The 16,173-nt window shown below is 37.4% G+C and overlaps 1 protein-coding gene across 5 annotated transcripts in view; it reads right to left on the reverse strand.

Annotated features, from left to right (window-relative positions):
* The window catches only part of LOC137268378 (neprilysin-1-like), a 131,848-nt gene that overhangs the window by 11,078 nt on the left and 104,597 nt on the right, over positions 1 to 16,173 (reverse strand). For all 5 annotated transcript variants that reach the window (XM_067802942.1, XM_067802941.1, XM_067802939.1 and 2 more), the window contains 13 exons: positions 12,786 to 12,998; positions 10,450 to 10,611; positions 9,166 to 9,249; positions 8,277 to 8,482; positions 7,657 to 7,836; positions 6,418 to 6,504; positions 5,530 to 5,663; positions 4,506 to 4,599; positions 2,827 to 2,955; positions 2,083 to 2,181; positions 1,873 to 1,950; positions 1,167 to 1,270; positions 359 to 417 (listed from right to left, as the gene is read on the reverse strand). In XM_067802942.1, coding sequence (XP_067659043.1) covers positions 359 to 417; positions 1,167 to 1,270; positions 1,873 to 1,950; positions 2,083 to 2,181; positions 2,827 to 2,955; positions 4,506 to 4,599; positions 5,530 to 5,663; positions 6,418 to 6,504; positions 7,657 to 7,836; positions 8,277 to 8,482; positions 9,166 to 9,249; positions 10,450 to 10,611; positions 12,786 to 12,998 — 1,629 coding nt within the window. The remainder of the gene's footprint in view (positions 1 to 358; positions 418 to 1,166; positions 1,271 to 1,872; positions 1,951 to 2,082; positions 2,182 to 2,826; positions 2,956 to 4,505; positions 4,600 to 5,529; positions 5,664 to 6,417; positions 6,505 to 7,656; positions 7,837 to 8,276; positions 8,483 to 9,165; positions 9,250 to 10,449; positions 10,612 to 12,785; positions 12,999 to 16,173) is intronic.

The following is a 16,173-nucleotide window of genomic DNA, read 5'->3' on the forward strand; positions in this document are numbered from 1 at the left end:
CTGGAGACATTGTTTATCTTCATATGACATATCTTAAGAGTATCTCTCAGCCACTGATGCTAGTTAGCTTTACTTTTACATTTGTTATTATTGGTTATGAAATTAACACGTTGGCAGACTGAATGTGGAAGATCTGCAAAATCTCACCCTTTGCATCTCCAAAGCTGTAATATGTCAAGACTTCCTTGACTTGTTATCAGAAAACGTGTGAGATTCTAAGTAACTTGATGTGGATGTTTTTAGATCAAGCATCCAGACTCCTGCTGTTTCTCCTGCCAAGCATAGGCACTGTTCTGTTTTATTTTAGAAATAAGAGGAAGGTTCTGCCTTGAGTATCCAGTAAATGAAAGCAACTCACTGATTTGATTTTTCGTTGAACTGTAGAAAGCATTCACTACAACTGGAGTTGTGGACCATCTGATGAAGGAAGGAAATCACTCATCAGTTAGAGACATATAAGCATCAACAATATCAGCAGCAAATCTCAACCTTTTCTCAATACTTTTCAATTTTGTCAACACAGTAAGCTATGTATATCACACACTCTTAAAACAAAGTCATGGATTTGTTTGTTTTTGTTCCTATTAGTTATATGGTTCAGTTGAGATCTGTATAACAAAACTTCAGTTATAGCACACTAAAAGTAGTGACTCCTTTGAGTTTGTTATTACAAACCTTCGATTATAGCACATTAAAATTAGAGGCTCCTTTGAGTTTGTTATGACTAGTTTACATAGTTATAACATATTAAATAGTTTCCTTTATTAGGCCACACCAGTTTTGCTTGCCGGTTCCATTTTTTCAAGAATCAGAAAAAAGGAATTAATTTTCCCCACTCAAAAAATAGAATTCTAATGATTGTTTTTTGTCTCATATATACTTCATAAATTGACAAGAATAAAATATTTTCAATATTTAGAAGGAGTATTATTTTGTCTTGAGATTTATATATTTTTTAAAATATTTTTTTCCTCCTGCCTTCAGGTTTTCTGGCGACAGACATCTGTTAAACAACAAATAAAACTGGCCTGGCCTTACAATATGTTTAGTATAAACTCCCAGTGAGTTAAAAACTGAATGGTATTCATGGGAATAGGGGTTTGGCACCGTCAGAAAGCAGTAATGTCACACAACAGGAGATAGATATCACATGAATATGTTCTCACTGAGACTTGTCAACTGGTTCTCTGAGTTTTTTAATGTTGGTGAGGGCTCTGCTCTTGATGTTGGCCATCACATTCTCAAAGTAGCGGTCTTTGTAAAACTCCACCTGAAATAGACAAAAGGTAGGAAATGCAAATTAATGTAAAGGTCATTTTACAAACGAAGTAAGTGAGACATATAGTATTTGCTCTTCATGCTTAAGGCCTGTGTAGAATTCCACACAAAGTGTGAAACCCACTTCTGGTCTCCAGTGATGAAGGTGGAATGTTGCTGTGAGTGACGTTAAACCCTTATTCACATGTATGATGACAGAATGGACCCACAATTCCCCATGCTTGTTTCCAGATCATACTTTGTTTGAACAGGTTTTCCTTTTGCTATTGTATCCTCTGCTGTCACTGGTTTGCTCTGACAGAAATTTCGTTGATTGAAAAACACTTTGAAGAAAGTGTCTGAGGACAAAAAGTCATGCACAGTAATTATGTTTCAGGATTTGTAAAGTATATCTTTCATGTCCACTCTCACGTTTTATGTTAATATAGGATGCAAAATATGTGTTTGCTAAAACCCTGGATGTATATTTTGAAAGTATCTTAGTGCTAAGATAGTTGTGAGATAGTGTTAATGTGTGGCCCTTATGACTATCTTAGCATTAAGAAAACTTGAAAATTGAGGCCCAGGGACCTAGCTGTGATTAGTGATACTTACATCAGCATACTCCTTGTCCAGTGCTGTGTCATTCAGGATGAATTCTGGGTAGCCAATCTTCTCAGCAATAGCATCGGCCTGCAACAGCAGGTTATAAACCTGAACATACACTCTTCAACATGCTTATGGACCGTCTATCAGCCAGCTACTTTTTAAAATCTAAAAAAAAAAATTTTTGTGTTTAACAATGGTGGCATGACACTTTCTTACCTTTTCGCGAGCAACAACTCTAGTTGTTTCATCCATCCAATCAGCTTCCTCCAGCACATGGTAGAAGGAATAGCGGATGTTATGGATCATTTCCAGGGCCTGGATAAGAAGAAGGAAGAATACATAGCAGGATAAACTAGGAATAAATAAATTACAGGTGCAGGATAAACTGGGAATAAATAAATAAATAAATGAATGAATGAATGAATGAATGAATGAATGAATGAATGAATGAATGAATGAATAAATGAATTACAGGTGCAGGATAAACTAGGAATAAGAAAATTACTGGTGCAGGAACAACTAGGAATAAATAAATTACTGGTGCATGATAAACCAGGAATAAATAAATTACAGGTGCAGGATAAACTAGGAATAAATAAATTACAGGTGAAGGATAAACAGGAATAAATAAATTACAGATTATAGACAAAGTAGGAATGAATATATTGCAGGTGCTGGATAAGGATAAGAAATTATACATTACAGGTGTTGGATAAACTAGGAATGAATAAATTATAAAACTACTGTATGTTGCAGCTGTGTTTTTGTGTAAATGATTTGATAATCTGCATCCATCAGGCACTCTAGAAACCTCTGTTGCCCCAGTTTTGTTTCAAGGTCTGCTGGAATCATGTCTGTGATCATGGTTTCACCAGAATGTCTGACATCTTGGTTACTCCATGCTTTCCCATATGTCTAGCGGGCTTCCTGTCATGTAACTGATATACTGTTTCAACTTACTATACTTTTAGCATCTTCATCAAAATGTTTCTCTACAAACAGTCTGCCAACAGCATTGCCCATGTTGTCGTTAACGTAGGTGGCACAGTCACGCCATCTTGCTCTTTCAGTCTCTGAGCCCAGAATTTTCTGAAACAAGATAGATATTGTATTTGTGATGAAGATGGCACTGGTTATTTGTTGTACAGTTTGGGACCAGTACATATTATTTTGCACATCCAACTAACCAGTGTTTGTTTGGTTCTTGTTTAATACCCAACTCAGAAATATATATCAGCTGTAAGCAGTCTGTAAATAACTGAGTCTGGACCAGAGTATTCAGTGATTGATAGCATGACCAATTAATCTACACAGTTGGGAAACGATGACATCCAGGAACCAAGTCAACAAATCTGACCACCAAATCTGTACCAATTATCACCAATGCCTGGCTATAGCGCTTGCGCAGACAGCTTTACTTGTACTTCCATAGTAATTCACACATTGACACATCCAAAAAACGATAGGTTACAAGAGTTAAAATTACTGTGAGTATTTTACGTTGTAGATGTTACAAATATGAATCCCTCAGAAGAAGGGACCCAGACACGTTGGGGTATGTCACGTGACTGTTAGTGTGTTGAAATTAGTGAAATTTCATAAACGATGAGATTTGAATCATAATCATTCAGGCTGTGTTGTGAATCTACGACTTAACAGTTCAGACCATAAAAAGTGCAGATTTATCAGTCAATCACTTAACTTTGAATTGACCCAAATTTCCATCTCCGTTTTATGGACTCAACAGATACCATCCAGGAAATACTGACATTATATATCTGTCAATTTTCACCTTTATCTTTACGTTTTTCTCCGAGAAAACAAACATTGCCAAAACTGCAAACAACCCCCAGGTGACATCTCCGTTTTCCCGTCGACTTATATCAGCATCCATCTACATCCACAATGAGAGCGAGTTTTGGTCTTTTAATTCTTATTTGAAACAAATTCCAATTATGAAATTTCTTCAATATATCAGTGTTTGAAACACAATAGTTTTATTACCAAGTTTATGTCAAATCAGATGAATAGCATAAAAAATTCAGAAATGTTGATGACTGGTCTTGTTAGATGTTGGGAAAGCATGACATTAACCATCACATACCACTCTTCCAGAAAACATTGATGAATAGCTATTATATCATCAAGACAAATTTTATTTCATTGTGTTAAGAAATAATGGGGCAAATCGTTAAAAACCGCTTAAAAATGGCAATAACTGGTCGCTAGCCAATAGTTATCCATAAGCCATGATAGGCATTCAAGTTTGTTCAGCTTCTAAATGTCTTCAAAAACTTCAGGTTATAGCAGTGTCATAAATTAAGCAAAATTGCAATATCTAGCAAGTGTATCATAGCGGAGTGTCCCAAATTCCATATTCATGGTGGCCACTTTATGATGTTGATTGAAGGGTGCTGTAAGAATATTAGTCTTTCTCAACATTCACTGATGTGGATCCAGAGTGGTGCCTGGAGTTCTGGGCCTAAGTTTTCGAAGCTCTCTTAGTGCTAAGATAGTCATAAGTGCCACACATTAACATTAACTTTTGACTATCTTAGCACTAAGAGAGCTTCTAAACTCTAGGCCATAACTGGAATCGGTCTCATTTTTGTATCAGTTATTTGTGCCAAGAGGCTTACCTTGTAGTAATCTTTACGGACGTTCCTGTACTTGTCTGGCAGATTGGTCACCCGGTTCATCATGATGCGCCAAACCAGATAGTTGAATATCACTCTAAAACACAACCATTGTCAACAATAACTTCTAATTTCTTTTTGTACATACTTATTACAATTACTTGGGGCTTAAATGAGATGTGCTTGATAAAGCTGTGGTTAAAGATAAGTACTGGCACAAAGTGGACTGTTTTTTTTCTTTATTCCTTGTTGGCAAACGTTTTCGTTATTCCAGATACCATATACAGTCAAGTCTTGTTAATCCGACATAGTTCGTTGCACAGAAAGTTGTCGAATTAACAAGCATAAATAAATGAGACTACAAAATGTTTATTCAGTTTGTTACCAACAAAAGCATTGGATAAAGCCGACAGTCGGATAATGACACTTGACTAGATTATTATATGGTCTCTGATTGTTCTGAGAGAATAATGGAACAGACGTGTGTAAACCTGAATGAAACTGTCTTGATAAAAATTTAACAATAAAGTAACGAGAACATGTTACATGTCAGTATTTCCACTGTTGCAATGTCTTAACCATTCACAGTCCATCATAGGCTCAGAAATGTTCAGACCAATCATGGCATTGAAGGAAATATCTTGCTTCATGGGTATTTTTTCAGTCATGTAATGGCTTTAATCAGAGTTCCAGTTGAAAAAGAAGTTATGAAACATTTTTATGAGTGTCATTGAACCAGATCAGCTCTTTCTGAAGGCTAAAAAGGTTATGACCAGTCATAGCACTAAGGAAAATATCTATCTTCACCATTGTAGTTGTTTCTTATTGGAACCATATTTCTAACACAGCAGGAGGTAGTGGGGTAGCCTGATGGTTAAAGCGTTTGCTCATCATGCTGAAGATCAGGGTTGATTTCCCTTACATGGGTAAGTGTCCCCTGCCGCGATATTGATGGAATATTGCTAAGAGCTATGTAAAAGCATCACTCACTCACTAACTCTAACACAGCAGATTATCTGCCGCTTACCTCTTGTCCCATCGATGGAGAATCTTTACCATGTTCTCCAGGTAGTCGGGGGCATACACTACAACCTCTTCTACAGTGTCGATGGCAATATTGACATGACCAAATATCACAGATAAGTACCTCAACCAGTCAAACTGAAATCCAGTAAATTTTTATTACGTATGATAAAACCAATTTAGTCTGTGCACCAAACTTTTGCCCTCTAATTGAGGTGCTTTCTTAAGCAGCTTTTATCTTGATACATGCCATGATATTGTGATATTGAAGACATGAATGTATGTACCTATGTACAGAAATGTGAAATTCTTTTTTTTCTTTTTAAATTCATTGCAGTCCATTTCCTATCTTAGGGGTGGTGGGGTAGCCTTCTGGTTAAAGTGTTTGCTCATCACATCAAAGACTCAGGTTCGATTCCCTATATGGGTGAAATGTGTGAGGCTCATTTCTAATATCTCTGATGGAATATTGTTAATACTGATGTGAAACTAAACTTACCCACTGACTTGCTATTTCATATCTTGTGCTCTGTCAAGAACTACATTGTACTGTATAAGTTAACAAACAAGGGATATAAATTTTGAATGAAAATGTGCGATAGTTTGCCCCATCACTTGACATGATGACATGTGTTGGTTTGTTGTGGGGTGTAGTAACGGTTTAAATAGTGGATTAAATTATAAAAGCTCTCTTCTCAGGGTTTTCACATCACTGGGGATTAACCTGATCATACCCTTAGGGTTGTCAGCATATGTGCAACCTTTCAGGTTTGAGTGCAAAGTACCTGTATCACTTGAATCTTTGCTATCATTTCATGCTGCGATATAGCTGGAAATACTATTAACAGCAAAATTAAATCCTGCTCACTCACTCACTCTCTGGGAGGCCTACCCCAGGGACTCTTTGTTGTAGGTCTGCAATTGTCATCCTGTTGTATAACTGTTCATTGTCCCGGCGCTGGTCCTGGGGGATTGTAATCTGAAAAAATTGTAATTTCAAAAAGTTTTAATATATTTGTTATTATGGATACACATATTTCTTTAGCAGATGGGCATGTGTATGTGGGAGATCTTATCTTTTTAAGCTGTAGCTATGATTTGGGTTCGAACTCCCACCACTGTGGTCTGAACCCATCATGTCTTACCAAAAGATGTTAAAAGGTGGTACTTGTTGCCTTGCCTGATGGTTGGCATAAAAGGGAATATACGGAAGAGTGGTCTGCACTGTGTCAGTATTCAGTTTCCAAGTGTACTGCTGGTACTGGAAACTCGCACACACGCATACACACATCACTATATAAATGCAACAATCTTGAACATTATGTTAAACTCATTTTATCTCACCTCACTTACAGTCATCTCACCTCATGCTGCTTTTGCAGGGATCGAAATTACGGTTTTTTTTCAAGTGTGCCTCACGAACACTGTCATGATAATTAAAGTATGCCATTTCATTTTTAGGTGTATCATAAATTCATGGTCCAGTAAAATGAATTTCAAAACATTACATGACTTGAAGTGAATGTGAAAGTTGTAATTTGAACTTTCACATATAAATCCTGAGTAATAAAACAATGCTAGGTATGTATTTTTGTTATTTCACTGCCCTCAAACTTTGAAAAGACATTGATGATTAGCTGTCTGTCTGACCTGTACACAGTATCATTAGTCATTGTCTGTAATGTCACTTTATATCATGAGAGATAATAATGGTGAAAACTTATGTTAATGCACTTTCGCAAACAAATGAAGTGTGCCATAAGGGCACGCAGATAAGAAATTAACCATGGCATTTCAATCTTACCCATGCCGTTTGTAAGATGGCACTAATAATTTCGATCCCTGTTTTACACTATTGCTGTTGAATTCAAACTCATTCACTCACTAATACAGTACTCTTTTCCAAAGAAGCAAAGCTTGACAAATTCTAAAGTATCAATTATGGAACAATGAGAGCTTTCACAAACTTTCAGGAAATACTTGACCAGTTTATTTGAATATTGGAGAATAAATCTAGTAGAAATCAGTTAATCAAATATAAACAAAAGAATGTCTCCTTACTCCCTAGCTGGTCAGCAATCTTGAATGCAGTTGTAAATCTACATACCCAAAAAATGAATAGATTTCTTACATTAGCTAGCTCTGTTTCAAAGTCTATGATTTTGGAGATATCACTCTCAGCAACTGTCTCATTAGCACCAAACATGATGGCCACATCCCGAGCATACTTCTCATATGCCAGAACAGAAGGGTCATCCCGACCTTTCAAGTAGTAGTCTCGAGATGGCATGCCAAGATCTGGTTGATCCAGCTGAAACAAAATGGTATATAACACGTAAATATAATATTACATATATCATATAACACAGTTTTGATGGTGGCAGTTGATTTTACCATGACTTTTTTTTAGCAAGTATAAAACATTTATTGGACTTCATAAATGCTCCTTATCATTTCATGCGACACCTCATCAATATTACTTTTAAATTACCTGCACTCAAACACACACTCACCTGCAGTGTCAAATCTGATGCTTGTTCACCCACTCACTCACACTCACCTTCTGTGTCAAATTCAGTGCTCACTCACTCACTCACTCACTCACTCACTCACTCACTCACACTCACCTTCTGTGTCAAATTCAGTGCTCACTCACTCACTCACTCACTCACACTCACCTTCTGTGTCAAATTCAGTGCTCACTCACTCACTCACTCACTCACTCACTCACTCACTCACTCACTCACTCACCTGTATGATATTGACTTCAGAGTTCTTGTCGTCAGCACTGATCCACTGGTCTATGAGCACCTTGTTGTTGTAGAGACGGAGCTTGAGGATGAGGTCCAGCATGTCATGGTCCTCCCCCTTCCACTCCGAGTCCAGCACCACCGGCCACCCGCCCAGCTCTTTCAGCAGCCTCTTCACTGGGCCCAAACCCTGGATATCTATCTGAGCTGAAACACAGGCAAAGGATGACTACTCTCTTGTCATCAACAAGATTCACTTAAAAGTGAAGGGAGACTACTCTTTTGGCGTCACCCATGTGAAATCATGAATATCTGTTTGAGCTGAAACAAAGGTAAAGGGGACTGGTCACTGCTTCAAGGGGCCCAAACCCTGACTGTCTATTTCAGCTGAAACATATTGATTAAAATTTTGAGCAATCCATGCTGTTGTAATATGATGACTCGGAATATGGTTTTGGGGGCCCCATGTGACAAAAAATGTGGTCTCAGGGACAGATTACCAGTATTAGGGTGAGACCCCAGTATCGGGGAATGGAAGAGGCTAGCTGAGATGTGTGCATTATACTACTGAAATGCATAAGAGTGAGTGAGTGAGTTTAGTTTTACGCCACACTCAGCAATATCACAGCTATATGACGGCGGTCTGTAAATAATCGAGTCTGGACCAGACAATCCAGTGATCAACAACATGAGCATCGATCTGTGCAATTGGGAACCGATGACATGTGTCAACCAAGTCAGCGAACCTGACCACTCGATCCCGTTAGTCGCCTCTTACGACAAGCACAGTCGCCTTTTGTGGCAAGCATATGCATGGGTTGCTGAAGGCCTATTCTACCCCGGGACCTTCACGGGTCGAAATGCATAAGAACAGAGCTGAAGGCACCTACTTTCATTTACACAGGAGTCATAGAGATGTTTAGCTTTCCTTGTTGCTGCACTGTCCTTGTCTGTCACAGGTTCCTCCAGCAAACCTGCAACATGGTTACCATGGTTACTGACATGTGATCACCTATGTTAACTGAACCTGATCACAATCATAGTGGATAAACACCATTGTTTGACAAAATGGTAGCAAATGTGATCACCGTGGTAACTGGACTTGAACAAATTGTAATAGAAAATCATGACCATACTTGTAGAACAGCATTTCAAATGTGATCGTCATGGTAACAAAATGGTCACATTCAATAACTTTTCATGATTGCTACATTCTGTTATATCAAGATATCAATTTGTCAGCGAAATATGTCAGCGTAATGATGAAAAATCAGATGGAGATCCATCTTGGTAGTGCTGGATAGAATGGATTGCTTTTCATGACTGAGTTGTATGTTTTATTGTGAAATGAATGTGATTTGGTGATACAACCTGATTGGTTGTAAATTATCAAAATGGCATGGATCATCAAAACCTTTGAGATAGCTTATGCCATCACTTGAAAATGAAGTTTCCAGGTATTGAATACTCATTAACACATGCATATATCCTATTTGTCGTTTTCATATACTTTGATGAAGAGGATTGCCATGAAAGCACCAAACATGAAGTCCTGTTTTTATGTGCAGGGACTGAATAAGTAATCCAATTTAGACAATGTGCCGGATTGCAGAGCTGATGATAAATGTACAAGCCTCAGATGGGACTGTGATTTTATGCTGGTGTTGATAATTTGCCTGATTTGACAGATATCAATTTTGACAGCTTCCACTGTATATTGACTACATGTAGAGTTGGTAGAAGCAGCAGTATAATACTTCCATTTGTATATATGTGTATATACCATTAAAAAATGTAGGGGATATTGGATTCACAAGATTGATTACATGCAAATGATGAAGCCAAGGAGGAAACAGATGATGAAGAGAAACTAAGGGAAAATATTTATTGAAGTTCTTTAGAAATGTTTCATCTATATGGATATATATTTCTTTTTGTCACATGCATTGGCATTGGCTAGTGGTATGCTTGTAAAAAGGAATATACACTACATTTGTAATGGTATATTTACATCAGGACTTAAACATATCAGTTTTAGGTGACGAATGTCTTGTGCTGCAATGAATCAAAATCTAATTATCATGCATATTTCTTATGAATAATAGAAACTGCTATCTTCTTCACAACTGTTAATATACATAACTAAACAAATAACATTGAAATGTATCGAATACCTTTCAGCATCACTTGAATTTCATCTCTGAGTTTTGAAAAGGTATTAAAAGTTGCACGATCATCTGGTATGACATTAATATTGTTCCAGTTGCCGCAAGCGTATTGAAAAAAGTCTTCACACGGATCAGCAGAAGCATCCATAGCATTAATCAAACGAGAAGCTGAAACAATCCAAGAGAAATGCACACTAAGTTCTTAAAAAATGCACAGGCAACTTGAACTCAGAATGACTACGATTTAATCAGTATATCTTGGACCTTAGTAGATAAGCTATCTGAGGGCCAGGGTAGTAATCCAGTGAGCTTGGTTGTAACAGGATTGAGCCCACCTGTGACCGGGTGTAAAATCCTTGGAGTCAGCTTTGCATGCTCTCAAAATAAACAGAATGACATTGTTGTGTTATCAGTCACATTAGTCACAAGAACAACTGTTTTTTTCATTTTTGATATCATTTTGCCATATAATTATTAAAGAGAGTGTTTGTTTTTTAGATATCAGAATTTTAACCCAGTTGCCAGTTAAATGGGGAAAAAAATACAGTCATCCCTTCCCATAATACTGGTCTCAGGGTCCACGGACGACCCCTCCGCGTTATTAGACACCCGCGTTATGGTACCTATTACATAATGTGGGACAAAGGCCAAGTAAGATCGTATTTTCCAAGGACATAACAAAACTGCTATTGCATATATTGTGCCCAGTCAAAACTAGATTGTATTATTGAAAGTGAAAATAATCAAACTTTGCAAATGAAAACCTACATTTGTACGGGAAACTTGCAATAAAAAATCACTAGACTTGGTAACTTAATTGTTGTTCCTGTTATGCTACCTGTTATTCAGCTAAGCCGGAAATAACAATCAGCTGTGCACAGATGGTTTGGTCCAGTGCACCGGTGATTCGGGTAAAAACGATCCAATAATATTACATCAAAGAACTTCTATTCCATTATCAGAATATTTTATATATTCAGCAGTTATTGTAACAGATTTTTATACATATCGGGTTAGTATATAATGCATGTTTTCTGCAAACATGTTTAACATTACAATGAACACAGGCTGTTACCTGACTGGATACATTTTACGCAGGAGACAGTTTGACAAGTTGTACACCTATGGAATGAGGTAATGCCATTCTTTCACAGTGTCTCCATTGTTTCTGTCAACAGTCTTAATGCATACAATTGGGATTGAATGAAATCAAATAAAATGTTTTTTCTGACGCCATACGCTCTCTGATGACTGTGTTTTAGCACGCTATAGTGCGGTATGTTCCATCACAGCAAACATTGTAAGTACTCGTCATAACTCGACTGATAGCATGTCTTACCTTTCGTAAGTTACTACTACGATGTTAGTATGATTATTATTGAGAAACACAATGGATATGTACGATAAACATTGTCAGTTGCCATCCACACTGTATTTCACTAGTTTACGTAATTTAAATTTATCAGTGCGCAACAGCTGATATGTTAATGAGCTATTATTATTCAATTTCGTGAAGGGGTGTGATCGCAGTTACACTGTTTTTCATGGGAGCCATGGATTACCCCGCTCTTTAACCAAATCCATGGTATCGCCAAGTTCATTATTGCGAGGGATGACTGTAATTTGTTCAGTGTTTGGAAGTTTTGTAAATGTTTTTTTTTCACTTTCAAAGACATATTAACATAACATATACATCACTTTCATGTTAAACCAATGATTAAATCCTGTTCCTACTTTTTGGCCCCGTCATCTGAGAAATCAGTACATATCACCTCACAAAACATAATTATGACATTATCTGAAATGGCTTTATTTGCGATTTGGGAGTTATCGTGTCATGCTCTTCAGACTTAGGAGCAAAATGTTTGTTTCCTCACAGGTGTAGCTAAACACCCCTTTGGTCACACCAAAGTGTCTCAACAATCCAATGTTTGTATCTTAGAGCACAGCAAGACCCTGCCCAGTATCATACAGGTGTCCTCTGAGTGTGACTACACCTTGGGGTAGCCATTTTGGAAAGCATCTAGAACAGTTTTGCCTAGTTGCAGGGTTCAACAGAAACAAAATGCTGCTTAACATAAGTATACAGATATTTTGAATGGCCAAAAATTTGTAAGACTCACCTAACCACCCAGCCACACCCACCCCCAGTGCACCCACAGGTCAACTCATTGAAGTCTCTCTCTCTTTCTCGCAACCTCTCTCTCAACCTCCCTCAACCTCTCTCTCTTTCTCTCTATCTTTTTCTTTCTTTCTCTCTCAACCTCTCCTCTCTCGCTTTCTCTCTCTCTCTCTCTCTCTCTCTTTCTCTTTCAACCTCAACATATCAGAACAAAACTTACATGCTTTTACACAATCGGTTGTTAGGCAAAGATCATCCATGGTCAGATCAGAGGGTATCACTGGCTCTTTGATTTGGTTCCCTTTCTGGGATGAATCCGACGGACGACCATCGGCACCCACTCCTTTCGCCTGCGGTGTAAACCGCCATTTTGTTTGTTTCGCTGACTGTGTAGACAAGTCACTAGAGCTGCCAGAGCTGGCTGAATCATATCCTGAAGTAGACAAGCATGACCATAAACATGTCTTTCTGAAGTAATAAACTGGTCATTAGCATGATTTCTCATAACAGCTACCTGTAAACTTGAATTGACACATCAGGTAAATCAGGTGAGGATATATGCAGCAAAAGTCTTTCCAAACAAACAAGAAATCTCAGCTAAAAGTAGAGTCAATGGTACAATACTGACGATCAGACAGTGACGAGACCGTGGTATTCGTGAAAAACTGAGCATCCTCTGCCCCGTTTATCATAAACAGATACAAATGTTTGTCAGCTGTTCACCTGAAAAATCACATGAATGTATTGGGCATGTCGTGTCAGGTAACCTTTGAGATTGACCAATCAGAACACAGCTTACCAAATTGTGAAAGCGGACATTCACACATACCTTTGGAACTTTTTATCTCGAAAAGGTTTGTACCCGAACAATTCCGAATGCTATTTTCTGTACAATCACTTCTGGGTAATGCATATGGCGCACGTTACAGCCATGACAATTGTGAGTAAACAGTCGTGAAAATAGTGGTTTTGGCAATATTCAAGGATGTCATCTTGCGGAAATATTAGCTAATGGTAACCATGTCAACAGAAACCACAAAGCCTATATACTGCAGGTCGAATAACTGTGTTATATGCAGATTTTTGTTTGTGGAGAGTCCCTCCGATCCCTAAGTAGTAACCATCTTCTGATTGGTTAAAACTATTTAACCGTCTCGCTATTGATTGGATGGTCATAGGTCGCTCAAAGGTACCTGCTGCGACATTCTACTAGGGTTTGTTAGACTCAGTGGTGGAATGTAATGAATAACACCGAGACTAAATTTGCTTAGACTGAAAAATGATTAATTGTTTCTCGGGCACATTTTTTTCAAATGTGATGAGGGCTGTAGGACTTTGTTTTTTAATTTTTTATAGAAAAAAAAAGTGACGAGGGAGGAACATATTTATATTTTTTTCTCTCAGAAATACAGATTGGAAAGTTTAGCATGTGTTAATGAGTCGGAGATTCAGTCACACTCATTCTTACAGACATTCATTCTTATAGTGGGCAAATGGATGATCGGGTCAGAATTATTTTATTAAAATGGCAATGAAAAATTGTTATACACACAAATAAAAGTGATGCGCTTTTGCCCGAGAAACATTTCACTTTTTTATTTAGCCTTACATGTGTAGTATAATTGTGAATGCTAAATCAGCTGTAAACATTAACTGAAGTCACTCTTACAGACTGTTACAAACATGTTAAGAATAGGTATTGAATAAGTTGAATAACATCATCACAACATTCCTTTCAATTTGTTGAAGTTTGGACTTGTTAGGCTTAATCACGTGTACAATGGAGGACAATACATGTACCATTCAGTTATTGTTAAACTTTTGCAATGTTTTACATTGAAAACTACCTGCTACAATGTCCACCAAAATTTCTTCAGAACCACTGTTTTTGTTAAAGCCATCACTTCCAAATGAAATGTCCAACCAAATTAATCTTCAATACTGCCCACTAGAATGTCCACCTAAATTGATCTTCCCCCGCCCACTAAAATGTCCAACCAAATTAATCTAAAACACTGCTCACCAACATGTCCACCCAAACTAATCTTCAATACTGCCCACTAACGTGTCCACCTAAATTAATCTACAACACTGCCCACTAAAGTGTCCACCAAAATTTGTCTAAAACACTGCCCACTAACATGTCCACCCAAAGTAATCTACAGCACTACCAACTAAAGTGTACGCCAAATTTAATCTAAAACACTAGAGAGAAGGCCTTGAGAGGCCATCTATTTTTGGATGTTCCTGGTATTAATTCAAGAAAATATTTAAAATATCAGTGTATGAAATAGCGTCTGTCCAGCAGCCGCTGCATGCTGGTTACATGGGGGCTTGCAACTTTATTTTATTGATGGCCCTGTGCGCCAGTGCATTTTCCAAGGGTATGTATTTGACCCTGACATTGACTGCGGGAAATGTTTCGAAAATAATTTACAATTGTGGTAACTAGATGATGTCTGTATAGTTCATGATCAATCAAACTGTAACTTCCTCAGATCAATTTTAACCTACCCATTTATCTGACACTAAATGTGACTGGTCTAGAGAATGCTTTCAGCCAGTGAATGTCATTCTTTTCTGATGGCAGTGACACTAATTGAATCAACAGTGATCAAGTCATGCTTTTATTAAAGTTACTTTGGACGAGTTTACCTCACTACATGTAATTCATTAATTACTTTCTTTTGAACACCATATGTCAATTTCCTATATTTAATGAAGATCTGGTTACACGTTAACAGGGCCGCCAACATTTTTGAGTTATTAGCAATGTGGGCTTCCTGTCTTTTTGTATGAGTTTCATACACTGACAATTTCTTAGAAAACATGTATAATCCTGTTACCCAAATACTTTTCAACTTGATGTAGTTGACATAGCTTCATCCTGCTCCTAGCTTTGTTGAGTTGTTGTTGATATGTAATCTAAAATAATTCATTGCAGTAACAACACAAGTGCTGGCTGAAAATTTAGTTTTAAGTTAATATCCCAGTCTCCATAGAATATATTCCACTTAAAAAAAGTTTAGGACAACCAATTACCATAGTTATATGAAATAACATGGTTCTTTTAAGTAGTGTATAATTTCTGTGAGGCTATGATACCTATTTGAGAGAATTTTCAGCTAGAAGTATGAAGGATTAACTGATATCAAAGTAATGGATGGACCCTAACTTTTTGTGTAAGCTTAGTAACTTCTCTTGCTCACAATCTATGCCAAAACAGGTCCACACAAGGTGTCTGTAACATAAATCCTTCCTTGTCCACAAACTGGGGTAATTACTTCCCAGAATACCAGGTTCCACTGAACAAATGATAAAATGTAAACAGTTCCCAGAACACAATGCAAGCTTAATATGAAACCACTAAGCATACTTTCTGTAGAGGTCAAGAGTTGGTTTACTCAGAAACTTTTAAAAGGTCAGAGATTGATTTATCAATAGACAGGAGTGATAATGACACTGGTCCATATAAACTAGGAAGACAAAAACTTCCTCAGCATGTATAGAGCACACAACAGTCTCTCATGGATCTCCCAGAAAAACATGCTCAGAGTCCGAGTGCCAGAACGGCTGACATTTTGAAAGAAACCAGTACAGGGGAAATG

The sequence above is a fragment of the Haliotis asinina genome, chromosome 16 (assembly GCF_037392515.1).
Source record: "Haliotis asinina isolate JCU_RB_2024 chromosome 16, JCU_Hal_asi_v2, whole genome shotgun sequence".
Taxonomy (NCBI): Eukaryota; Metazoa; Mollusca; class Gastropoda; order Lepetellida; family Haliotidae; genus Haliotis; species Haliotis asinina.